This window comes from Salmo salar, chromosome ssa01, assembly GCF_905237065.1.
Source record: "Salmo salar chromosome ssa01, Ssal_v3.1, whole genome shotgun sequence".
NCBI classification, from domain to species: domain Eukaryota; kingdom Metazoa; phylum Chordata; class Actinopteri; order Salmoniformes; family Salmonidae; genus Salmo; species Salmo salar.
This window is the reverse complement of record NC_059442.1, coordinates 120,391,753-120,419,253: the sequence shown is the minus strand read 5'-3', so window position 1 is coordinate 120,419,253 and position 27,501 is coordinate 120,391,753. Positions and strand designations below refer to the sequence as shown.

The 27,501-nt window shown below is 43.3% G+C and overlaps 1 protein-coding gene across 3 annotated transcripts in view; it reads right to left on the bottom strand.

Annotated features, from left to right (window-relative positions):
- The window catches only part of LOC106560682 (AF4/FMR2 family member 1), an 89,382-nt gene that overhangs the window by 41,532 nt on the left and 20,349 nt on the right, over window positions 1-27,501 (bottom strand). For all 3 annotated transcript variants that reach the window (XM_014123796.2, XM_045687933.1, XM_045687927.1), the window contains exons 4-10: window positions 22,729-22,770; window positions 22,159-22,245; window positions 19,312-19,348; window positions 14,734-14,794; window positions 11,564-11,717; window positions 10,406-11,356; window positions 971-1,065 (exon numbers count right to left, since the gene is read on the bottom strand). In XM_014123796.2, coding sequence (XP_013979271.1) covers window positions 971-1,065; window positions 10,406-11,356; window positions 11,564-11,717; window positions 14,734-14,794; window positions 19,312-19,348; window positions 22,159-22,245; window positions 22,729-22,770 — 1,427 coding nt within the window. The remainder of the gene's footprint in view (window positions 1-970; window positions 1,066-10,405; window positions 11,357-11,563; window positions 11,718-14,733; window positions 14,795-19,311; window positions 19,349-22,158; window positions 22,246-22,728; window positions 22,771-27,501) is intronic.

Genomic DNA, 27,501 nt, shown 5'->3' with positions numbered 1-27,501 from the left:
GAAAATCAAATTAGCATAATAGAAAAATCCCCATCAAAATCAGTCTGTTTAAGCTAGAGATAGTCAGCTATTTGCAAGGGCTCCGTCTCAATCTACTGCATCCGCCAACAAAGGCCTTACACATCTGCGGTGGAAGGCGGCCTGAGCTACAGCGGTGTTTGTCAGACCATGAGACATCCTGAAAATAGGTCTCCTCAAAACAGTTCGGGCTACACACTAATATGACCGCTCTATAGAAAGGTGAGTCTCTCACAAACGCATACTTTTCTCTACGACGCCCACAAGCCTCGCCGAAGGCAGCCCTGTACCGGTTCAAAAATCAATATTTTAATGCCTAAAAAAGGGGTTAAATGTGTCCCCCAAAAATAGTTTCCTGATCTTTCTTATATCTCTCAGATATAGGACAGACACTTCAAAACAAAGTTCCTTCAGACCATCTGTTTTTCAATGTATGAATCGGTTATTCAAGGCGTTTTCTATGGGCTAATAGCAGTAAGGCCAAATTAAATGTTTCTGCAAATATACATTATTTAAAAAAAAAAAATGTTTTACCTAAAGGGGTACTAAAATTCCAAATCAAATACCTAAATGATCCTTGATATGGCCATCTTAAAACAATTCCATATGTTAACTTAGTAGAACTCCGCCCTCTCCCCCCCTTGAGAGGGTTAAAAAGTCTTAAATTCATCGTCATTGAATCTGCAAATAGTCAGACACCCAGTCTGATACCCAGCCTTGTCTCTAGGGTGACATACGGCAGGTTGGACAGGTTAAGGTGTTTGGACAGGTTAAACGTTTTGTTTGATGCATCTCTAATATCGTTGTAATGTTATTAGGTATACCAGAAGAATGATATACCAGAAGTAGTTTGCAGCACTTTGGGGCAGAGAAGCTATGGATGGATATGCTGCAGAGCTTTGAAGACACTAGTTCGGAGGAGTAAAGAACTGAGGGGTGTAGTGTTACTCACGCAGACTTGCAGGAACCAGGACATGAAGAGGAGTGTTTGCGATCTTTCTCCAGTTTTGGCTTCTTCCTTGGCAGGGATTTCACATCCTTCTCAGCCTGAAAAAAAATTGTAATAATAGTAATAAAAACTATACTAGCGACAGGTTTGCTCTTCTTACACTTTAAAAAATAAATTCAGCATCTATGGCCGAAGCACTTTTGTTACTTCCCCATGTTCACCCTCTCAAGCAGACCACGAGGTTTATAGTAGTACTACTTTCACAATCTAACGCTAGTCAACCATACAGGTTGGCAGACCTCTCAGGGGCAGTGACGCACAGCCTAGGTAAGAGCCTTTTGAAGGAGGACAGAATGCCCTGTACACCTCAACAGCAGAGAGCCAAAGAAAACAAGGACCAGACATATACTGTATAAACTATTTTCAGGCAATTTTACCATTACAGCTGGGACACTGCACGCTTATCACATTATGCAAAACAGTATGTTTGATTCAATGTGGGAACTAAAATGCTTAAAATACACTACTCAACATACAGGAAGCAGGACAGCAGCCTTTGGTAAAACACCGGATGGGTGCCTATGCATTTATGTAAACAGCTGGTGCATGACATCTAAGGACGTCTCGAGGTTTTGCTCGCCTGAGGTAGAGTATCTCATGATAATACTGTATTTATTTATTTATTTTGCTCCTTTGCACCCCATTATTTCTACTTTGCACTTACTTCCACTACAAATATACCATTCCAGTGTTTTACTTGCTATATTGTATTTACTTTGCCACCATGGCCTTTTTTGCCTTTACCTCCCTTATCTCACCTCATTTGCTCACATTGTATATAGACTTACAGTGGGGGGGAAGAGGTATTTGATCCCCTGCTGATTTTGTACGTTTGCCCACTTACAAAGAAATGATCAGTCTATAATTTTAATAGTAGGTTTATTTGAACAGTGAGAGACAGAATAATAACAAAAAAATCCAGAAAAACACATGTCAAAAATGTTATAAAATGATTTGCATTTTAATGAGGGAAATAAGTATTTGACCCCTCTGCAAAACATAACTTACTACTTGGTGGCAAAACCCTTGTTGTCAATCACAGAGGTCAGACGTTTCTTGTAGTTGGCCACCAGGTTTGCACACATCTCAGGAGGGATTTTGTCCCACTCCTCTTTGCAGATCTTCTCCAAGTCATTAAGGTTTCGCGGCTGACGTTTGGCAACTCGAACCTTCAGCTCCCTCCACAGATTTTCTATGGGATTAAGGTCTGGAGACTGGCTAGGCCACTCCAGGACCTTAATGTGCTTCTTCTTAAGCCACTCCTTTGTTGCCTTGGCCGTGTGTTTTGGGTCATTGTCATGCTGGAATACCCATCCGCGACCCATTTTCAATGACCTGGCTGAGGGAAGGAGGTTCTCACCCAAGATCTGACGGTACATGGCCCCGTCCATCGTCCCTTTGATGCGGTGAAGTTGTCCTGTCCCCTTAGCAGAAAAACACCCCCAAAGCATAATGTTTCCACCTCCATGTTTGACGGTGGGGATGGTGTTCTTGGGGTCATAGGCGAGTTGAGTTGATGTAAAGGAGCTCCATTTTGGTCTCATCTAACCACAACACTTTCACCAGTTGTCCTCTGAGTCATTCAGATGTTCATTGGCAAACTTCAGACGAGCATGTATATATATATATTCCTGAGCATGGGGACCTTGCAGGCGCTGCAGGATTTCAGTCCTTCACGGCGTAGTGTGTTACCAATTGTTTTCTTGGTGACTATGGTCCCAGCTGCCTTGAGATCATTGACAAGATCCTCCCGTGTAGTTCTGGGCTGATTCCTCACCGTCTTCATGATCAATGCAACTCCACGAGGTGAGATCTTGCATGGAGCCCCAGGCCGAGGGATATTGACAGTTCTTTTGTGTTTTTCATCCATTTGCGAATAATCGCACCAAATGTTGTCACCTTCTCACCAAGCTGCTTGGCGATGGTCTTGTAGCCCATTCCAGCCTTGTGTAGGTCTACAATCTTGTCCCTGACATCCTTGGAGAGCTCTTTGGTCTTGGCCATGGTGGAGAGTTTGGAATCTGATTGATTGATTGCTTCTGTGGAAAGGTGTCTTTTTTACAGGTAACAAGCTTCGGTTAGGAGCACTCCCTTTAACCTGTTAATGACATATAAATAACTTCAATTTCTCAAACATATGACTATTTTACACCATTTTAAAGACTCTCGTTAATCTAACTACATTGTCCGATTTCAAAAAGGCTTTACAGCGAAAGCAAAATATTAGATTATGTCAGGAGAGTACCCTGCCAAAAATAAATCACACAGCCATTTTGAAAGCAAGCATATATGTCACAAAAACCAAAACCACAGCTAAATGCAGCACTAACCTTTGATGATCTTCATCAGATGACACTCCTAGGACATTATGTTATACAATACATGCATGTTTTGTTCAAAATATTCCATTACCGTACTTCGAAGCATGTCAAACGCTGTTTAAAATCAATTTTTATGCTATCCTTCTCGTAAAATAGCGATAATATTCCAACCGGGCGACGTTATAGTCATTCATAGACTGAAAGAAAAACATGGAGTCGTCTCGTGCACGCGTACTCCAGTGTCATTGTTCCCTGCCTGATCACTCACAAAAACACATGCTTTTTTTCGCCCAGAGACTGCAGAGACGTCATTCCGCATTCTGGCGCCTTCTGAGAGCCAATGGAAGCCTTAGAAAATGTCACGTTACAGCAGAGATGCTGTATTTTTGACAGAGATGCCCTAGAAGGAGAACAAATTGTCAGACGGGGCCCTTCCTGTATAGAATCTTCTCAGGTTTTGGCCTGCCATATGAGTTCTGTTATACTCACAGACACCATTGAACCTGTTTTAGAAACTTTAGTGTTTTCTATCCAAATCTACTAATTATATGCATATTCTAGTTTCTGGGCAGGAGTAGTAACCAGATTAAATCGGGTATGTTTTTTATCCGACCGTGAAAATACTGCCCCCTATCCCAAACAGGTTAAGAGTGTGCTCCTAATCTCAGCTCGATACCTGTATAAAAGACACCTGGGAGCCAGAAATCTTTCTGATTGAGAGGGGGTCAAATACTTATTTCTCTGATTAACCTGTTGGGTCTAGGGGGCAGCATTTGCACGTCTGGATAAAAAAAATGTACCCGATTTAATCTGGTTACTAATCCTACCCAGTAACTAGAATATGCATATACTTATTATATATGGATAGAAAACACTCTAAAGTTTCCAAAACTGTTTGAATGGTGTCTGTGAGTATAACAGAACTCATTTGGCAGGCAAAACCCTGAGACATTTTCTGACAGGAAGTGGATACCTGATGTGTTGTATTGACTTTAAACCTATCCCATTGAAAAACACAGGGGTTTAGGAATATTTTGGCACTTCCTATTGCTTCCACTAGATGTCACCAGCCTTTACAAAGTGTTTTGAGTCTTCTGGAGGGAGATCTGACCGAACAAGAGCCATGGAACGGTGATGTCCCATTAGACACCTGGCGCGCTACTTCATGTTGGGTACCCTCGTTCCAATACGTTATAAAAGACTATGCATTCGTCCACCTTGAATATTATTCATGTTCTGGTTAAAAAAGGCCCTAATGATTTATGCTATACAACGTTTGACATGTTTGAACGAACGGAAATATATTTTTTCCCCTCGTTCATGACGAGAAGTCCGGCTGGCTTACATCATGTGCTAACGAGACGGAGATTTTTGGACATAAATGATGAGCTTTTTTGAACAAAACTACATTCGTTATGGACCTGTGATACCTGGAAGTGACATCTGATGAAGAGAATCAAAGGTAATGGATTATTTACATAGTATTTTCGATTTTAGATCTCCCCAACATGACGTCTAGTCTGTATCGCAACGCGCGTATTTTTCTGGGCACAGTGCTCAGATTATTGCAAAGTGTGATTTCCCAGTAAGGTTATTTTTAAATCTGGCAAGTTGATTGCGTTCAAAAGATGTAAATCTATAATTCTTTAAATGACAATATAATATTTTACCAATGTTTTCTAATTTTAATTATTTAATTTGTGACGCTGACTTGACTGCCGGTTATTGGAGGGAAACGATTTCCTCAACATCAATGCCATAGTAAAACGCTGTTTTTGGATATAAATATCAACTTGATAGAACTAAAAATGCATGCATTGTCTAACATAATGTCCTAGGAGTGTCATCTGATGGAGATTGTAAAAGGTTAGTGTATCATTTTAGCTGGTTTTATGGTTTTGGTGACCCTGTCTTTGACTTGACAAAACATTACACACAACTCTTGTAAATGTACTGTCCTAACATACTCTAAATTTATGCTTTCGCCGTAAAACCTTTTTGAAATCGTAAAACGTGGTTAGATTAAGGAGATGTTTATCTTTCAAATGGTGTAACATAGTTGTATTTTTGAAAAATTTGAATTTTGACATTTATTTGGATTCAAATTTGCCGCTCTTGAAATGCACCTGCTGTTGATGGAGTGCACCACGGGTGGCACGCTAGCGTCCCACCTAGCCCCAAGAGGTTAAAAGGCAAATCAATTTATAACATTTCTAACATGCGTTTTTCTGGATATTTTTCTTGTTATTCTGGATATTTTTGTTGTTATTCTGTCTCTCACTGTTCAAATAAACCTACCATTAAAATTATAGACTGATCCTTTCTTTGTCAGTGGGCAAACGTACAAAATCAGCAGGGGATCAAATACTTTTTCCCCCCACTGTATTTTTGTACTGTATTATTGACTGTATGTTTGTTTTACTCCATGTGTAACTCTGTGTTGTTGTGTGTGTCAAACTGCTTTGCTTTATCTTGGCCAGGTCGCAATTGTAAATGAGAACTTGTTCTCAACTTGCCTACCTGGTTAAATAAAGGTGAAATCAAATCAATAAAATAAGCTGTAGACCACACTATCGACCTAGAGAGTTTATCTGTATTTTTCGTAGCTGTCTACATACAGTTGAAGTCGGAAGTCTACATACACTTAGGTGGGAGTCATTAAAACTTGTTTTTCAACCACTCCACAAATTTCTTGTTAACAAACTAGTTTTGGCAAATCGGTTGGGACAGCTACTTTGTGCATGACAAGTAATTTCCCAACAATTATTTACATTCAGATTATTTCACTTATAATTCACTATCACAAATCCAGTGGGTCAGAAGTTTACATACACAAAGTTGACTTTGCCTTTAAACAGCTTGGAAAATTCCAGAAAATTATGTCATGGCTTTAGAAGCTTCTGATTGGCTAATTAACATCATTTGATACAATTGGAGGTGTACACAGATAACACTGCTACTCCTACTGCTCTCTCCTCGTCTGCCCACGTGTTCTCGCACACCCCGAGAGCTTCTGGTCAGCGGGGTGGTGGCACTGGGATCCTCATCTCTCCCAAGTGGACATTCTCTCTCTCTCTCTCTCTCCCCTGACCCATCTGTCTATCGCCTCCTTTGAATTCCATGCTGTCACAGTTACCAGCCCTTTCAAGCTTAACATCCTTATAATTTATCGCCCTCCAGGTTCCCTTGGAGAGTTCATCAATGAGCTTGACGCCTTGATAAGTTCCTTTCCTGAGGATGGCTCACCTCTCACAGTTCTGGGTGACTTTAACCTCCCCACGTCTACCTTTGACTCATTCCCCTCTGCCTCCTTCTTTCCACTCCTCTCCTCTTTTGACCTCACCCTCTCACCATCCCCCCCCTACTCACAAGGCAGGCAATACGCTTGATCTCATCTTTACTAGATGCTGTTCTTCCACTAATCTCATTGCAACTCCCCTCCAAGTCTCTGACCACTACCTTGTATCCTTTTCCCTCTCGCTCTCATCCAACACTTCTCACTCTGCCCCTACTCGGATGGTATTGCGCCGTCCCAACCTTCGCTCTCTCTCCCCCGCTACTCTCCCCTCTTCCATCCTATCATCTCTTCCCTCTGCTCAAACCTTCTCCAACCTATCTCCTGATTCTGCCTCCTCAACCCTCCTCTCCTCCCTTTCTGCATCCTTTGACTCTCTATGTCCCCTATCCTTCAGGCCGGCTCGGTACTCCCCTCCTGCTCCGTGACTCGACGACTCATTGCGAGCTCACAGAACAGGGCTCCGGGCAGCCGAGCGGAAATGGAGGAAAACTCGCCTCCCTGCGGACCTGGCATCCTTTCACTCCCTCCTCTCTACATTTTCCTCTTCTGTCTCTGCTGCTAAAGCCACTTTCTACCACTCTAAATTCCAAGCATCTGCCTAAAACCCTAGGAAGCTCTTTGCCACCTTCTCCTCCCTCCTGAATCCTCCTCCCCCCCTTCTCCCTCTCTGCGGATGACTTCGTCAACCATTTTGAAAAGAAGGTCGACGACATCCGATCCTCGTTTGCTAAGTCAAACGACACCGCTGGTCCTGCTCACACTGCCCTACCCTGTGCTTTGACCTCTTTCTCCCCTCTCTCTCCAGATGAAATCTCGCGTCTTGTGACGGCCGGTCGCCCAACAACCTGCCCGCTTGACCCTATCCCCTCCTCTCTTCTCCAGACCATTTCCGGAGACCTTCTCCCTTACCTCACCTCGCTCATCAACTCATCCTTGACCGCTGGCTACGTCCCTTCCGTCTTCAAGAGAGCGAGAGTTGCACCCCTTCTGAAAAAACCTACACTCGATCCCTCCGATGTCAACAACTACAGACCAGTATCCCTTCTTTCTTTTCTCTCCAAAACTCTTGAACGTGCCGTCCTTGGCCAGCTCTCCTGCTAGCTCTCTCAGAATGACCTTCTTGATCCAAATCAGTCAGGTTTCAAGACTGGTCATTCAACTGAGACTGCTCTTCTCTGTGTCACGGAGGCGCTCCGCACTGCTAAAGCTAACTCTCTCTCCTCTGCTCTCATCCTTCTAGACCTATCGGCTGCCTTTGATACTGTGAAGCATCAGATCCTCCTCTCCACCCTCTCCGAGTTGGGCATCTCCGGCGTGGCCCACACTTGGATTGCGTCCTACCTGACAGGTCGCTCCTACCAGGTGGCGTGGCGAGAATCTGTCTCCGCACCACGTGCTCTCACCACTGGTGTCCCCCAGGGCTCTGTTCTAGGCCCTCTCCTATTCTCGCTATACACCAAGTCACTTGGCTCTGTCATATCCTCACATGGTCTCTCCTATCATTGCTATGCAGACGACACAATTAATCTTCTCCTTTCCCCCTTCTGATAACCAGGCGGCGAATCGCATCTCTGCATGTCTGGCAGACATATCAGTGTGGATGACGGATCACCACCTCAAGCTGAACCTTGGCAAGACGGAGCTGCTCTTCCTCCGGGGAAGGACTGCCAGTTCCATGATCTCGCCATCACGGTTGACAACTCCATTGTGTCCTCCTCCCAGAGTGCTAAGAACCTTGGCGTGACCCTGGACAACACCCTGTCGTTCTCCACTAACATCAAGGCGGTGACCCGATCCTGTAGGTTCATGCTCTACAACATTCGCAGAGTACGACCCTGCCTCACACAGGAAGCGGCGCAGGTCCTAATCCAGGCACTTGTCATCTCCCGTCTGGATTACTGCAACTCGCTGTTGGCTGGGCTCCCTGCCTGTGCCATTAAACCCCTACAACTCATCCAGAACGCCGCAGCCCGTCTGGTGTTCAACCTTCCCAAGTTCTCTCACGTCACCCCGCTCCTCCGCTCTCTCCACTGGCTTCCAGTTGAAGCTCGCATCCGCTACAAGACCATGGTGCTTGCCTACGGAGCTGTGAGGGGAACGACACCTCCGTACCTTCAGGCTCTGATCAGGCCCTACAACCAAACAAGGGCACTGCGCTCATCCACCTCTGGCCTGCTGGCCCCCCTACCTCTGAGGAAGCACAGTTCCCGCTCAGCCCAGTCAAAACTGTTCGCTGCTCTGGCACCCCAATGGTGGAACAAGCTCCCTCACGACGCCAGGACAGCGGAGTCAATCACCACCTTCCGGAGACACCTGAAACCCCACCTCTAAGGAATACCTAGGATAGGGTAAAGTAATCATTCTAACCCCCCCCCACCCTTAAAAGATTTAGATGCAGTATTGTAAAGTGGTTGTTCCACTGGATATCATAAGGTGAATGCACCAATTTGTAAGTCGCTCTGGATAAGAGCATCTGCTAAATTGCTTAAATGTAAATGTACTTGTGAATGTATTTCAAGGCCTACCTTCAAACTCAAAGCTCATCACTAAGCTAAGGACTCTGGGACTAAACACCTCCCTCTGCAACTGGATCCTGGACTTCCTGACGGGACACCCCCAGGTGGTAAGGGTAGGTAGAAACACATCCGCCATGCAAGATCTTCAACACGGGGGACCCTCAGAGGTGCGTACTTAGTCCCCTCCTGTACTCCACTCATGACTGCACGGTCAAGCACAACTCCAACACCATCATTAAGTTTGCTGATGACACAACAGTGGTAGGCCTGATCGCCGACAACGATGAGACAGCCTATAGGGAGGAGGTCAGAACCCTGACCGTGTGGTGCAAGGACAACAACCTCTCTCTCAACGTGATCAAGACAAAGGACATGAATGTGGACTACAGGAAAAAGAGGACCGAGCACGCCCACATTCTCATCGATGGGGCTGTAGTGGAGCAGGTTGATAGCTTCAAGTTCCTTGGCGTCCACATCACCAACAAACTAACATGGTCCAAACACACCAAGACAGTCGTGAAGAGGGAACAACAAAACCTATTCCCCCTCAGGAGACAAAAGATTTGGCATGGGTGCCCAGATCCTCAAAAGGTTTTACAGCGGCACCATCGAGAGCATCCTGACGGGTTGCATCACCGCCTGGTATGGCAACTGCTCGGCCTCCAACCGCAAGGCACGACAGAGGGTAGTGCGTACGACCCAGTACATCACCGGGGCCAAGCTTCCTGCCATCCAGGAACTCTATACCAGGTGGTGTCAGAGGAAGGCCCTAAAAATTGTCAACGACTCCAGCCACCCTAGTCATAGACTGTTCTCTCTGCTACCGCACGGCAAGCAGTACCGGAGCACCAAGTCTAAGTCCAAGAGGCTCCTAAATAGCTTATACCCCCAAGCCATAAGACTCCTGAATAGCTAATCAAATAGCTACCCAGACCATTTGGGTAGCCATAGAGTTGTCACACAATGCAATCGTTAAGTGATGTAACAGGAAAGTGACATTGTATACGGGACATTGTCTCTGCTGGTAAGATAGCAAACGTAGCACCAATGAGTTTTAAATTACGATAGCACTGTTGATATACCTATACATGGCTAAGAGTGGGGACAAGGTGAGGAGTGGGACATAATATTCCTGTATAGAAGAGCTTCTGAACCGAAACCAGTTCATAAAAACAAAAACAACAACCTGCTAATATCAGCAACAGTATGCATCCTATTTCACAAAACAAACAAAAACTCTCACCGGTCTCTTTTTGCAGACTTTGGTAGTGATGGGGGAAGCAGGGTCGCCGTCTCCCCTCTCTGGGGCGGTGTTTGGTCTCTTCCTGCTGGTTGGTTCCTGGCCTCCCTGAGAAGGCCTGGAGCCCTGGGTAGGGACCCTGGACAGCAGATTGAGCTCAATCTTCACCAGCAGGGCATGTGGAGGTCCCTGGGGGGCCCTGGAGGCTTTGGCTGAGGACTCCCGTTTGGCCTGGTGTGCTGCAGCTGCAGAGTAGCTCCGGGGCGTTTTTTGACCCTTCTGAGGGGCCAGGAGGGTCTCTTTCCTGACACTGACGGAGGTTTCCACCACCCGGGCAGGGCTGGGACTGCGAGATCTCTCCCTCTTACAGTCCAGCATCAGAGTCATCTTGGGACCACTGTTTCCAGACTCTGGTTGTTTAGTCTTCCTCTTATCCGAAGAGTTGCGCTTGGCAGGCTTCTTACTGTCCGTTATGGCGCTGCCACTCTTGCTGCTGTGCCCGGTTTTCGTTTTGACCTTAGGCCTGTCTGTGAAAGAGGGGTCTTTGTCGCGGGGGGCCACCTCCACACTCTCTACCCGCAGCCCAGCCTGTGAGTCCTCAGGACGGGGAGCCTTAACTGGTCTGGAGGGGTGTTTATTCCCCACAGTCTTTCTCTGGCTGCTGCTGTCCCCAACATGTGAGGCGGCCGGGGACTTATGGCGGACATGCTGCTTGCAGGCAACGTCCTCACTGCCTGGAGGTTTGGCTTCACTATCGCTGAACTCTGGGTATTGTGGTGGTGTGTGGGATTTGTAGTCCCTGGGAGGAATGGCCTCCTCCTCTGAGTCATGGCTCTGCTGCTGTTTCGGTAGAGGGCTTTGGACAGTGTCACTCTGGCTCTCTGTGATGGGGTTCTGCTGGCTCACTCTTATCCAGTTATTCAGCTGCCAGTTAGTCACCACGGGGCCTTCAGCCTGGACGGAGACAATATATGAACAACGCAAAGAAACGTATAGGACCCGGTATAAACATTAAGTCTAGTCCTGGACTCTAAAGCCATTTGAATGAAGATTCTGTGTACGGGGAAACTGGCCCATGGTGAACGCATAATCAATCAAAGACAAAGCAAGTTATTTGAGTGTTCCAAGTGTATGACTAAGTAGTGTGCTGTGTGTTTATACCTTGGGTACTGGTGGGCTGCTGCCCCTGAGGGGTTGTGGGGCCTCCTCTGTCCCACTCTCACTGCTCTCACTGTCTGAGTCTGACCCTGAGCTGCTCTCGGAGTCACTGGAGCTGGCTGACTCCACCCCACTGGAATTTGTTGCTACAACCGTACTGAAGGACCAGAGAGACAGAGAGCATAGTTACAACCAGATAACGCAGAGACAGAAAGGTGTTAGAGAGCAGTTCAGTTCATTTATCTGGCCTTTTACAGGAATGTGTGAGAAAACGGAGAAAGATGTAAAAGCAGTAACTATTAACAAATTGTATAATAATACAGGTGAGTAAATGGTTTAGATGGAGAGTAGTTCTCTATCACAATACAACATCCCCCTCCCTGCCACATCCCTATAATCCCTCAGAGGTTAGGCCTCTTTACACACACACACGCACACACGCGCGCGCGCGCGAGCAGAACCCCTTCCAACCTAAACACTGCAACCTCCAGGATCGCTGAGCTCCTTTCTCCTGCTGTAACACTCAACCAGATGTGCTCTCAGAGCCACACACTCACCAGGCAGGGCAGGAGGAACTATTACCATCATGGCTTTTACTAGTACGCTAAGAAATAGGCCAAGCTGTTCTGTACTCCTGATAATATCGGTGGTGTGAATACATTAGAAGAGAGAGAGGGTCGCACATTACATGAACTAGGGATAGGCCTTGCTAAATGTGTCTTTCAAACAAGGATATGAGTTTGAGTGTGACTGACTACGTCTTAGCTTTCCGTTTGTCCAAAATACGTTTTATATTGCTGTTCTACTGTACACTGAAATGGCCTTGTCAACACCAGAACCGCCATTGTCAAAACAGCCACTGACGTTTGATTTTGTACAACAACAAAAAATACGATTCCTACCTTAACGGGCCAAGACAAATGCGCTGTAGAACGTTGGTACCAAGCCAGGCGCTAATGTGTCTCTCTCCTCACTGAATGACGTAAATTGTGCACGTTAATTCACAACAGAATTTGAATTAACTGAATGATGAGGGTGAAGAGGGTGATTTAATTTAGAACAATTGTGTAATGAAGAATTGTGTCCGCTGTGGTGAGGTCTAATTATTAGAATTAATGGCATGTAATCTCCCCTTGGCAAGATTCCAATCAGACAATACAGGGTACGATACAATCCATAAAATTACTTTTCATAACTTTTTATGGATATATTTCCACTAATATTTCTTTATGAAATGAATTCTTTATATTTGTGTTATGCACCATTTATCAAGCATTGGCGCTCATGTTTATGGACAATTATTTGACTCCCAGCCTTGCGGGTTGATATCATTCCCTTTTCCACTGAACAAAAATCTAAATGCAAAATGCAACAAATTAAAAGATTTTACTGAATTTATAAAGGAAATAAGTCCAGTCAGTCAATTTAAATAAATTCATTAGGCCCTAATCTATGGATTTCATAGATTAGATATGCATCTGTTGGTCACAGATGCCTTTAAAAAAAAGTAGGGGCGTGGATCAGATAACCAGTCAGTATCTGGGGTGACCACCATTTGCCTCATGCAACGCGACACATCTCCTTCGCATAGAGTTCATCAGGCTGTTGATTGTGGCCTGTGGAATGTTGTCCCACTCCTATTCAATGGCTGTGCAAAATTTCTGGATATTGGCAGGAACTGGAACACGCTGTCGTACACATTGATCCAGAGCATCCCAAACATGCTCAACGGGTCACATGTCTGGTGAGTATACAGGCCATGGAAGAACGGACATTTTCAGCTTCCAGGAAGAGTGTACAGATCCTTGTGACATGAGGCCGTGTATTATCTTTCTGAAACATGAGGTGATGGCGGCAGATGAACGGCACGACAATGGGCCATTCTCGTCACGGTATCTGTGCATTCAAATTGCCATTGATAAAATGTAATTGTGTTGCTTGTCTGTAGCTTATGCCTGCCCATACCATAACCCCACCGCCACAATGGGGCACTCTGTTCACAACGTTGACAATCAGCAAACCGCTCGGCCACACGACGTCATACACGCTTTCTGCCATCTATCCGGCACAGTTGAAACTGGGATTCATCCGTGACGAGCTCACTTCTCCAGCGTGCCAGTGGCAAGCGAGGTGAGCATTTGCCCACTGAAGTCGGTAACAACGCCAAACTGCAGGCAGGTCAATACCCTGGTGAGGACGACGAGCACACAGATGAGCTTCCATGAGACAGTTTCTGACAGTTGGAAAACCCACAATTTCAGCAGCTGTCCAGGTGGCTGGTCTCAGACAATCATGCAGGTGAAGAAGTCATATAGGGAGGTCCTGGGCTGACGTGGTTACACGTGGTCTGCAGTTGTGAGGCCGGTTGGACGTACTGCTTACGGCTTATGGCACAGAAATGAACATTAAATTCTCTGGCAACAGCTCTGGTGGACATTCCTGCAGTATGCCAATTGTACGCTCCCTCAAAACTTGAGACATTGGCAGCATTGTGTTGTGACAAAACTGCACATTTTAGAGTGGCCTTTTATTGTCCTGAGCACAAGGTGCACCTCTAACGCTCATGCTGTTTAATCAGCTTCTTGATATGCAACACCTGTCTGGTGGATGGATTATATTGGCAAAGGAGAAATGGTCACTAACAGGAATGTAAACAAATTTGTGCACAACAGTGAGAAATAAGCCTTTTGTGCGTATGGAAAATGTTTGGGATCTTTTATTTCAGCTACGATACATAGGAAGGATTTTAGATAGAAAACTGAAACTGTGCTGTGATATGATATGATACAGTCTGCCGGTGACGGTGTAATAAGAGAGAAAGTGGCATGAGACTTGTCTGTGGCATGCATGTGAAGAATACAACCACACACAGACACGTGAGTAGACTTCTGCTATGTGTCCCTGCTGCTGCAGCCTCTCTCTAATCTGATAGCAGGATGATATATCTGAAGAGTCTATGAGATAATCTAATACGCGGTCTGCACTGATCTGGACTAACTTCATAACGAACACACACACACTACCTCCACCCCCTGGATATTCTTTCAGGCCACAAAGGGTCACTGCGACCTTTTCAACACCAACGTGAGACAAAGGCCTGGGGCGCACTATGGCCCCTCTTTGGGGACATTAGTACACATTGGGGACATGACAGAGGGTGAAAGTATACTCACAATGAGCTCTGTTGACAGATGAGTGTGGAGGAAGGGGCTAGTGGAGGTGATCCATAGTGTTCTGGGAAGAGAAAAAAAATTAACATCTTTACTAAAACAGATGATACGACACACCCCCTTTACCAATATTCCCTCTAAACTGCGCACATTCGGGACTGCCCTGCAGAAGAAATATCAGCCTGCGCACAAGATTGGAAGTCAATTAAGGGGGAAAACTCTGGAACGTTAATTAACTCGGTCAACGTTTCCCTTTACTGTGGGACTTGTGATCGAATCAACACAATATCAGCCACTTCCAATGCAACATACCGAAACAAACTACGCAAGACTTAATATGCAAAACTAACTATGCAAGATATTTTGCTGTAGGCAGAATGCATCGGAGTAGGATTCTATTGCATTGACATGCGCGACTCAGCCCGTACTCTACACAAAACAGTACGGCATAACCTATCAGAGCTGCAGTAGGCCTATATACACAAATAGGCCATTTCCATATTTGGATCTGTGCAATTCACTGAGCTGCATGAGCGGTCGTGAGTAGATGCACTTGTTAAGATCAGAGCGGACAAAAGTACGTGGACACCTGCTCGTCGAACATCTCATTCCAAAATCATGGGCATTAATATGGAGTTGGTCGCCCCTTTGCTGCTATAACAGCTTTCCACTAGATGTTGGAACATTGCTGCGTGGACTTGCTTCCATTCAGCCACAAGAGCATTAGTGAGGTCGGGCGATTAGGCCTGGCTCGCAGTTGGCGTTCCAATTCATCCCAAAGGTGTTCGATGGAGTTGAGGTCAGTGCTCTGTGCAGGCCAGTCAAGTTCTTCCATACCGATTTCAACAAACCATTTCTGTTTGGACCTCGCTTTGTTCATGGTGGCATTGTCATGCTGAAACAGGAAAGGGCCTTCCCCAAACTGTTGCCACAAATATGGAAGCACAGAATCGTCTAGAATGTCATTGTACGCTATAGCGTTAAAATATCCCTTCACTGGAACTAAGAGGTCTAGCCCGAACCATGAAAAACAGCCCCAGATCATTATTCCTCCTCCATCAAACTTTACAGTTGGCACTATACATTGGGGCAGGTAGCGTTCTCCTGGCATCCGCTAAACCCAGATTCATCCGTCGGACTGCCAGATGATGAAGCGTGTTCCAGAGTCCAATGGCGGCGAACTTTACACCATTCCAGTCGATGCTTGGCATTGCGCATGGTGACCTTGCACTCATTTTGACGTGCTACAGCATTCTACTGTCCCGTTCTGTGAGCTTGTGTGGCCTACCACTTCGGGGGTGAGCCATTGTTGTTCCTAGACGTTTTCACTTCACAATTACAGCACTTACAGTTGACTGGTGCAGAAATTTGAATAACTGACTTGTTGGAAAGGTGGCATCCTATGATGGTGCCACGTTGAAAGTAATTTAGCTCTTCAGTATGGGCCATCCTACTGCCAATGTTTTATCTACGGAGATTGTGATTTTATACACCTGTCAGCAACGGCTGTGCCTAAAATAGCCAAATCCACTCATTTGAAGGGGTGTTCACATACTTTTGGCCATGTAGTGTAATTTGTAGTCAGCAATGGGGGAGTGATTGCTTCCTACAAGAGCACAAAACCTGTACATTTCTAGACATCTTTGAAAAGTGAGTTGGGTAAAGAGCTTTTTTGTTGTTTTAAAACAGGCTTGAATGAGCTAAATAGATAATGGCAGAGGGTAGCATAATGTGTCCGATACTCTGTAATAATGGTTTGGGAATAATAATGCATTTTATTTGGTATAGTTGTTTCTTGCATGAAACAATATTTTCAGTCACCTTGTCTGAAGGACAAGTGGATAAACAGGTTAATGTCATGCCCTGCATGTTTTTTTCAAAAATCAAATTTAATGTAGGCCTACATTGAACCCAACACATTGGCTGCCACTGTAGGCTGAATGATAGAAGAGCTATTTCCATGTTAAAATGTTATAAGACGCATTTTACATTATGATCAAATAGCCACAGTAGCCTACTTGACCACTGTCTGAAACTAACTTAAAGCGGGTACAGCCTCAGTGTTCATAGTAAACGCACGGTGGAAGTTGCACTGAATTTTCACAACGTTCCAAGTTTGCGCTTAGCAGACCTGAAATTTTGCCCACAAAATTTGAGGGAACATTGCCCCTTACTAAAACACAGATCATAGGATATAGGACACACCCCATTACTAAAAACCCAGTAGATAGGACACACTCCCTCAGCACCCACATCACAGCTGATCCCCAACTAGTGAGGTTAGAAGAGGGAAAGAATAGGTCAATAAAACCTTAACAAAGAGGTTAAGGGCCTAGAGCTGAGCTCATTTGGGAGGTTTATTATTTACTGGCAGGCCAGTTCAATGGAAGGGAGATGAACAACACGGCTGTGACCAAAGACTTTATAACTCTGGGGGACGAGAGACTCAAGTGTTTGTGATGGAGTCTGGTGGAAATGAAGAGAAAGAGAGATAGAAAAAGAGAAGATCGAGAAACTTGACACAGAGTGCCACTGAGGATAACAGCGGACGATATTGCCACTCCTATTTGCCATATTTTCAATTTAAGCCTACTAGAATGTGCGTGTACTGGCTCAAATAGCCGACCAATCAGCCTGTGTTTGACAAGATACAATGCTACTTTACAGTAAACAAACAAACTTTCAGCATGCTTATAGGGAAGGACATTCAACAAGCACTTTCACAAATGACTGATGATTGGCTGAGAGAAATTGATGATAAAAAGATTGTGGAGGCTGTTTTGTTAGACTTCAGTGCGGCTTTTGACATCATAGATCATAGTCTGCTGCTGGACAAACTTGTGTTATGGCTTTACACTCGCTGCTATATTGTGGCTAATGATTTACCTGTCTAACAGAACACAGAGGGTGTTCTTTAATGGAAGCCTCTCCAACATAATCCAGGTAGAATCAGGAATTCCCCGGGGCAGCTGTCTAGGCCCATTACTTTTTTCAATTTTTACTAATGACATGCCACTGGCTTTGAGTAAAGCCAGTGTGTCTTTGTATGCAGATGACCCAACCCTATAGATGTCAGCTACTACAGCGACAAATGACTGCAACAATTAACAAAGAGTTGCAGTAAGTTTCAGAGTGGGTAGCAAGGAATAAGTTAGTACTAAATATTTCTAAAACTAAAAGCATTGTATTTGGGGCAAATCATTCACTAAACCCTAAACCTCAACTGAATCTTGTAATGAATAATCTGGAAATTGAGCAAGTTGAGGTTACTAAACTGCTTGGCGTAACCCTGGATTGTAAACTGTCATGGTCAAAACATATTGATACAACAGTAGCTAAGATGGGGAGAAGTATGTTTATAATAAAGTGCTGCTCTACCTTCTTAACAGCACTATCAACAAGGCAGGTCCTACAGGTGCTAGTTTTGTCACACCTGGACTACTGTTCAGTCCTATGGTTAGGTACCACAAAAAATGACTTAGGAAAATTACAATTGGCTCAGAACACAGCAGCACGGCTGGCCCTTAGATGTACACAGAGAGCTAATATTAATAATATGCATGTGAATCTCTCCTAGTACAAAGTGTAGGGGAAATTGAGTCTCAGTACTTGTATTTATGAGAGACATGTTGAATGCACCGAGCTGTCAGTTTGAACTACCGGCGCACAGCTCAGACACTCATGCATACACCCACAAGAGGTCTCTTCACAGTCCCCAAGTCCAGAACAGACTATGGGAGGCGAACATGGAACTGATGCAAGCAGTAAAATATGTTTTTTTTTTTAAACTGATAAAAATACACCTTATGGAACAGCGGGGACTGTGAAGTAACACAAACAAAAAGGCACAGACACATGCATACTGTCACGGCCCCTCTGCAGTGCAGGGGCGGTTCTTCCTGCAGGCAGAGGAGGGTCGTTAGTGATTGGAGCCACCTGGGCTCAGGGTATTTAAACTGCTTCACTAACCACTCTTCTCTCTCTGCTCCTCCAGGTATGATCCTGTTTTGTTTGTTCCTTTGTAGTTTTACGTAGTTTCCACTCTGTCATATTCACACACACAGATATCCCTGCACTTTACATACACCCTACATTATGACATTTCCACACCTCATTCCTTTTTCTTTGTTTAAAGTTAATAGTTTCTGGTTTATAATAAAGAACCTTTTTGATTGGCCTATACCTGTTGTTCGTGTCCCCTAATTTTTGCCACAGGCTATGAGCCGGCCTGTGACAATACACACACGATAACCTACGCACTATACACACACGTACACATGGATTTTGTACTGTTGATATGAGTGAGTGAGTGAAACAAATGTAGAGAGAAAAAGCAAAATAGAGAGATACTAAAAGAGTGAGAGCGAGGCCAGCTGGCATTTATAGCACAATCATGAAAACGGGGCTGCAGAGAGAGAGTGACCCCCATCAACCGTCAAATTAGCTAATAAAGCCTAATTTGAGAGGCCAGGTGGCAGTTTGTTCTCAGAGAAACACTGCTAAGCTAGTGTTTTAAACTTGATGCATGTAACATGATATACCGAGTGAGTGTAGACTCCCATTCCCCCACATTAAACTTACTTTGTCCTGGAAATGCAGGTGGGACATGCTGTGCTTCCTGTGAGGGGACAAAGTAGAGGCAAACAGCCTTAGTGAACACACACATAGTGAACACACTCAGAGATATGCTTTTCCACACAGGATTTACAGTATGTTGTCTGTAAAAATAAAATAAAGAACTGGGCAATGTTTATATGACCCCGTTTCAAACAGCCCCATTTTTACCACATTCTTGGCGGCATAAGCCTTTTATATCCTGTGCGCATGCACCGTTGACAAGTGGAAGTAGGGGTGGGCGTTTATTTTAATAAATCCATTGAATATACACCATCAAAGAAATCCATTAATTATTTTAGGCAGGTCGTAAGAAAGATAAGACTAATCAAATGTATTTTCAAAATAATAAAATAGCATATTTTGAGTTTAATTACTTTTTTTTTAAAGAAAAAATAAACACACTTGTCTGTGCAGCCTATAGGCTTACATGGCTGTGCTATGCAAACAAAATCAATAGTTTGTTATTTTGTATCTGTCAATCATCACGTAAGAAACAGTTAAAATCCCCAGCAAGGATAATTTATATATCCTGAAATATACATGTAAGTCTATTAATATCCTCTTCAAATTCTTGACATAACAAGCTGTTGTTTTGTTTGTTATTGGATGCATAGATATTCCCTAATAAAAAAAAACATTTCCAAGTTCACTGAAAAACAAAAAAAATACAAAAAAACAAGATTATTCATCTACTTTTAGATCTGTGGGCCATACTTTTTTAATGGCAAGCTCAGAGTGTGAACTTTCCAAAAGTCGTTATGTATTACAGAGATTGGTCCTTTCAGGAGACCAGATAATCTGTTTACAAATTCCATCATTGGATGGTTCGACAGCTGGGTTTCCCATGGAACTCAATAGGCCAGCATAGCTAACCTAAACTGTAGATAAAGGAAAAAAAGAGTTACTTAGTAATATAAATGCTTCTTGGAATGTCTCCAAACCATTACTATCCATGATATTGCCAAAGGTAAATTTACCACATTTGGACCATTGGTTGATGTAAAAGGCCATCCTCCAGGTTGCAAGGTCATTATTGTTCAATATTCGAGTCTGGGCATGCCAGTTGCATCGTTTTTCAATTTTGCACCAAATAGAAATCGTGTGAGAAATAACAGGACCCAAGTATAGTTTAAATTGTTTAAGAGCTCGATCAATGAACACTACTTCCACCATATTTCTCTTTATTCTCTTTACACTGTGGTGTGGGGGCTGTGCTTTGGCAAAGTGGGTGGGGTTATATCCTGCCTGTTTGGCCCTGTCCGGGGGTTTCATCGGATGGGGCCACAGTGTCTCCTGATCCCTCCTGTCTCAGCCTCCAGTATTTATGCTGCAGTAGTTTATGTGTCGGGGGGGCTAGGGTCAGTCTGTTACATCTGGAGTATTTCTCTTGTCTTATCCGGTGTCCTGTGTGAATTTAAATATGCTCTCTCTAATTCTCTTTCTTTCTTTCTCTCGGAGGGCCTGAGCCCTAGGACCATGCCTCAGGACTACCTGGCATGATGACTCCTTGCTGTCCCCAGTCCACCTGGCCGTGCTGCTGCTCCAGTTTCAACTGTTCTGCCTGCGGCTATGGAACCCTGACCTGTTCACCAGACATGCTTGTTGCACCCTCGACAACTACTATGATTATTATTATTTGACCATGCTGGTCATTTATGAACATTTTAACATCTTGATCATGTTCTGTTATAATATCCACCTGGCACAGCCAGAAGAGGACTGGCCACCCCTCATAGCCTGGTTCCTCTCTAGGTTTCTTCCTAGGTTTTTGGCCTTTCTAGGGAGTTTTTCCTAGGGAGTTTTTCCTAGCCACCGTGCTTCTTTCACATGCATTGCTTGCTGTTTGGGGTTTTAGGCTGGGTTTCTGTACAGCACTTTGAGATATCAGCTGATGTACGAAGGGCTATATAAATACATTTGATTTGATTTGATTTATTCTCAGCCAGGGAGTGGAAGAGTTATATCTAAACCAACTTGTAAAATTGGTCGAAATGCTAGAGCTTGGAAATACAATTTAAAGTTTGGAACGAATAGCCCTCCAGCTCCTCTAGGCTAAGTTAGAAACGTATGTATTTTAACTAATAATGTATTAGCTAAATATAAGGGCCTTCAAATATTTACCTGTCAAAGTCAACATGAAAAGGCTGTGTGCAAATTGCCAAAGCATTTCTGTGACAATAGACAACAGCTCAAGGACAGAACTACATAAATGTAAAATAAATGCATCTCTGTAAAGCTTTCTGATTGCCAAGGAGGAGTTTGACGTCAGAAAACAATAGAATGTTCATGATTTAATGCATGCCAAAGCCGGTAAAATGAAAGGCAACGTTTTATACTGAGGCGTTGGCGGGACTTTTAAACATAATACCGGTTGGCGGAAATAAAAATACAGGCTTTGTTCCCGGCAATACCTTTCAGATGTAAAGAAAAGTTGGCGGCATTCTAAAATTGGTGGGTTTTCGTCTTGTTATGAAAAGGATGACAACGAACACAAACACAGTGAATGCACATTCAGTGAACACAGACACAAAGAGGTGTTTTATGCATTCCCTTGTAATCTATGACAACACCGATGATTAATGGACATAATGTATGTGGTGTAGGTGTTGTGCAACACTGTCTTTGACTAAGTGGAACATGCGTAAGACAAGGGGAAATTGATTTGGGGATTCTAAGTTGCTAGTACATACAGTAAAGCACATTGAGTTTAGGTTAGGCAAATACCTAAAGCTCATAAAACGGAGTATAGAGAAACTAAAGGAGTTGAGTTGTAAAAGTTTTAGCAGCTCAGTGAGCTGAGAGGGACCTCACCTTGACTGGGAAGGAGAACTTGGAGGGCTCAGCTGTGCTGGGTGTGTGGATGGCAGTCAGGAGAGGAGGCCAGGAGTGGGTCATTTCCTGAAGGAGAGAAAGGCAGAGAGAGCGCTAGCGAAAGAAAGTTGTGAAAATAAGTATTAGCTAGGCCATTAGAGCCCCATAGTATAGACAGATGGCCAGGTCTCTCATGCAAAAATAGATTTTTAAATCTCAATGAGACTCACCGTTGTGTACTAGAGTTCACCATGCCCTCCTACCAAGTCAATGTCTAAGACCCATAGAGGAGGACTAACTACACAGCAGAACCTTTATGACCGATTCATATAGCACATTAAGCGCTCTTCTGTCCTGAATGCAGAATGCATACTACAGTAGCTAGCTCTGTAAACATGGGTTGGCTTTAACACAGGAATGTGAAAAGCAGCCGTGTGCTCAGCAACTGATCCCTCTTTAGCAACCCAACATTCATCATGATGATAATAACACTAACAAACAAACTGACCAACCACCACCTCAACTCTAGGATTGATTACAGCTGTAAGTAAAGATTTAGGAACAACTTACCCTCAGAATGTCCTCCACACAGTGAGCTTCATTTGACAGAGTCTGGAAGGCAGAGAGGAGCACAACACAGTTTGAGTGACACAGAAATCAGCCAAGAGGTGAAGCTTGAACACAACACATACATAACATAGGCATGGTGGTCTATACTATGAAACCACTATGACCATGTGACTTTCACTTACATGTGCCTACACACACACAGAGCCGCCCTCCAACAGAAGCAGAAAGGCAGGCACAGAGTGAAACCTTGTGTGACCTCACACCTGATACAGTCCAGTATTTATAGGAATGTAAACAAGGCAGCCATCCAGGAATGGTGCAGTGTGCATCAAATTATTTTATCAGAATAACATTCTGACAACACAAACTCTGTTGTGATGTCACTTCAGCCGATAGTCAGCCGTGCCAGGCAGTTAAGTGAAACATTTGAATTTCAACTGATGTATTTCAGTAGCGTTACACAGTACAAACTAAGGTCGTGCCAACACTTGACACTTACAGTGGTTGCTCGACTTAAAGTTGTGCGATTATGCCGCAGGACTTAAAGGTAATTTGTGGTTTAGTACAGTACCCTGTGTCACTACTTTATTGCTCCAGACCAGCGCAAGGGGGAGTTAGAACACGGACTATGCTTTTGGGTCCCAAGGCGCTACTGTGTCTCTGACAATGAATGGGCGACATAAACCAAATGGAAACTGATAATTATGCAGGACTTCAGTATTACTTACTAAAACTGTTGTTACACTAAGGTTTTTATTCTAAGAGAAAATTAGACTACAATTAGGGTGTGGAAATGTTAGGATTCTTTTTCTCTTACTGTAGCCTACTCCCGACCGGTCACGTTGTACAGCGCCTGAGAGGCGCAGCAGTCTAAGACACTGCATCTGAGTGCAACCTGTGTTGCTACAGATGCTGGTTCAATACCCTTGCCGGCCTCAACTGGGAGACCCATGAGAACTGCAGGCTTTTAGTTTCTCTCCCTGTAAAAACAGAAATAGTTCTAAATAACAAAATGGCTTTATTTACAAATTAGTAACAATGTCTCTCCCCATGTTCAAGCATGGCCTTTTTCCCCTCGCTCAATTTACATTATTTGAAAACAAAATCTCCAAAACTTTTTTTTTTAAACGCAATTATTATTATCATCATCATCAATTTAGAATTATATAAAAGCCCTTTGTCTATTCTCACAGATAAATTAACCCTGATATTAGCAGGACAATATATATTGGTCATGGTTTCCGAGAGGCACACAATGGGATTGCCTTGCAGTTCTCCAGAAGATGGACCTAGTCCATGGGGAAGGGAGAAGGAAGGGAGGGGGTGGACCCCCACCCTACCCCACTGGGTAGCACAGAGCATTGCACTAATAATGGCGCTGAAACGTTCCCGCTGTTCTTATTGCCAGTCTACATGTCCAAACGAAAACAATGTAACTAATAATGGTGTGAAAAATGCCCCTTAGATATGAATTTGGAGGACAGATATTAAATATTAAACCTCTCACTAAAGGCATCAGTAAAAAGTTATACTTAAATCCAAACTGGATTTAACGAAAAATGACATGAAAAACGCACAATTGTAAATCCCAAACACTAAAAGATACAAATACAAATTACTTGTGGTTACAATAAAGAACGTAAACAAGATGCTGTGTTTTTATTTACAGTAGTGATGGACAGCTGGAGGCATTTTGTATTTCTTCATCAACATCTTTAAGCTTTGTTAATAAAATAATGAGAAAAAGACATTCAAAATTAAAGAAACAATGTGGTCCCATGATTTCTTCCTCAATGAAATCTCGAGCCGTGAAACCTGAAAAAGGAGGCAAAAGTGAATTATTGTGGAAACACTATAGCAGTCCGTGAGGTGTAGGCTACAATATTTTATGTACCTTTTGCTTTGTAAATAGCCTAACTTATAAAAATCTAAAAATAAATTATACATATATTTTTAACATGTCTTACCGAGCATTTCCATAAGTCCACACAAGTTTCTTCAACTGTCTTCTGACTGTGATTAGAGCGATGTTGATGTGCCGTGAAGCCAGCAGATTACATATGGCCTTCGACGATCGCGCATCATCTTTACTCATCAGTGAGTTGATGGCTTGAATAGTTTCACTGGAAATACGGGCGACAGCTGATGATTTGGTCCAGAGCCAGGCAGTATTGGCATGTTTACTACAGTACGTACAGCAGGCTGTTTACTTGTCAGACTGCATAGTAGCCTAATAAACAAATGCAGGCAGCTTCTAGCTTCAAAATGCTTTACTATCCAAATGTTTAAAGTGCGTACGGGTGACCTCATGCAACCGCAAATTGTACAGTACTATATTTCTTCATCAGCATCTTTATGCTTTCCTTAATAATATAATTAAAAAAAAAATACTCTTTCAAAATGCAGATGTTTATTTAGTTATGGATCCATAACGAATTACTATGGGAATTATATCAATGAATTACAGAAATATTGTATGATTAGTTGCAATTTCAGTTTAATCCACCAGAAAAGACAGAACAAATAATACAACAAATATTGTGGTGAAACACAAATATACTAATTGATTTAAAAAAATATGAATTGGAACCTTTACCATGTGGAAGGGGTAAAAAGTATTATTAACCCTGTTTTTCACAAGTGTGGCAGGCTGTGAGTTCTGCAAACAACGTTTCAAGGATGGGCTATTAGCAGGACAATATATATTGGTCCCATAGGGCGGCGCACAATTGGCCCAGTGTCATCCGGGTTAGGGGAGGTTTTGGCTGGCCGGGATGTCCTTCTGTTCCTCTAAAAACAGAAATAAATATTTTGGCCTTTATTCAGAAAACAAAATAATCTCCCCAAAAAATGACTATTTCAGTCAGCACCGTTCCAAGCTGTTCTGAGACAAAAATGTTTCAATTATATTCCTTGATATTCTTAAGATGTGTTGACTGAACATAAGCAAGTGATGTCTGCTAAATAATCAAGTTGATGCACAGTCGTATACCCTCGGCACCTACATAAAGCTACGTGTGGGCGACAATTTCTTCATCAGCATCTTTATGCTTTCGTTAACAAAATTATACAAATACTCATTCAAAATGCAGATGTTTATTTCCTTATGGATCCATAAATTACTGTGGTAATAAATATCACTGAATGACAGAAATAATGGAACAAAGTAGGCTAATGAAGGTAAACAAATTGTTGCCAACTGGAAAATACTATTATTTTGGCCTTTGTTTTGATTACAAAATCGCAGACTTTCGTTTTTTTGAAAACAATGTAATATCGTTATACAGTGCCTTGCGAAAGTATTCGGCCCCCTTGGACTTTGACCTTTTGCCACATTTCAGGCTTCAAACATAAAGATATAAAACTGTAATTTTTTGTGAAGAATCAACAACAAGTGGGACACAATTATGAAGTGGAATGAAATTTATTGGATATTTCAAACTTTTTTAACAAATAAACTGAAAAATTGGCCGTGCAAAATTATTCAGCCCCCTTAAGTTAATACTTTGTAGCGCCACCTTTTGCTGCGATTACAGCTGTAAGTCGCTTGGGGTATGTCTCTATCAGTTTTGCACATCGAGAGACTGAAATTTTTGCCCATTCCTCCTTGCAAAACAGCTCGAGCTCAGTGAAGTTGGATGGAGAGCGTTTGTGAACAGCAGTTTTCAGTTCTTTCCACAGATTCTCAATTGGATTCAGGTCTGGACTTTGACTTGGACATTCTAACACCTGGATATGTTTATTTGTGAACCATTCCATTGTAGATTTTGCTTTATGTTTTGGATCATTGTCTTGTTGGAAGACAAATCTCCGTCCCAGTCTCAGGTCTTTTGCAGACACCATCAGGTTTTCTTCCAGAATGGACCTGTATTTGGCTCCATCCATCTTCCCATCAATTTTAACCATCTTCCCTGCCCTTGCTGAAGAAAAGCAGGTCCAAACCATGATGCAGCCACCACCATGTTTGACAGTGGGGATGGTGTGTTCAGGGTGATGAGCTGTGTTGCTTTTACGCCAAACATAACGTTTCGCATTGTTGCCAAAAAGTTCGATTTTGGTTTCATCTGACCAGAGCACCTTCTTCCACATGTTTGGTGTGTCTCCCAGGTGGCTAGTGGCAAACTTTAAACAACACTTTTTATGGATATCTTTAAGAAATGGCTTTCTTCTTGCCACTCTTCCATAAAGGCCAGATTTGTGCAGTATACGACTGATTGTTGTCCTATGGACAGAGTCTCCCACCTCAGCTGTAGATCTCTGCAGTTCATCCAGAGTGATCATGGGCCTCTTGGCTGCATCTCTGATCAGTCTTCTCCTTGTATGAGCTGAAAGTTTAGAGGGACGGCCAGGTCTTTGTAGATTTGCAATGGTCTGATACTCCTTCCATTTCAATATTATCGCTTGCACAGCGCTCCTTGGGATGTTTAAAGCTTGGGAAATCTTTTTGTATCCAAATCCGGCTTTAAACTTCTCCACAACAGTATCTCGGACCTGCCTGGTGTGTTCCTTGTTCTTCATGATGCTCTCTGCGCTTTAAACGGACCTCTGAGACTATCACAGAGCAGGTGCATTTATACGGAGACTTGATTACACACAGGTGGATTATATTTATCATCATTAGTCATTTAGGTCAACATTGGATCATTCAGAGATCCTCACTGAACTTCTGTAGAGAGTTTGCTGCACTGAAAGTAAAGGGGCTGAATAATTTTGCACGGCCAATTTTTCAGTTTTTTATTTGTTCAAAAAGTTTGAAATATCCAATAAATTTCG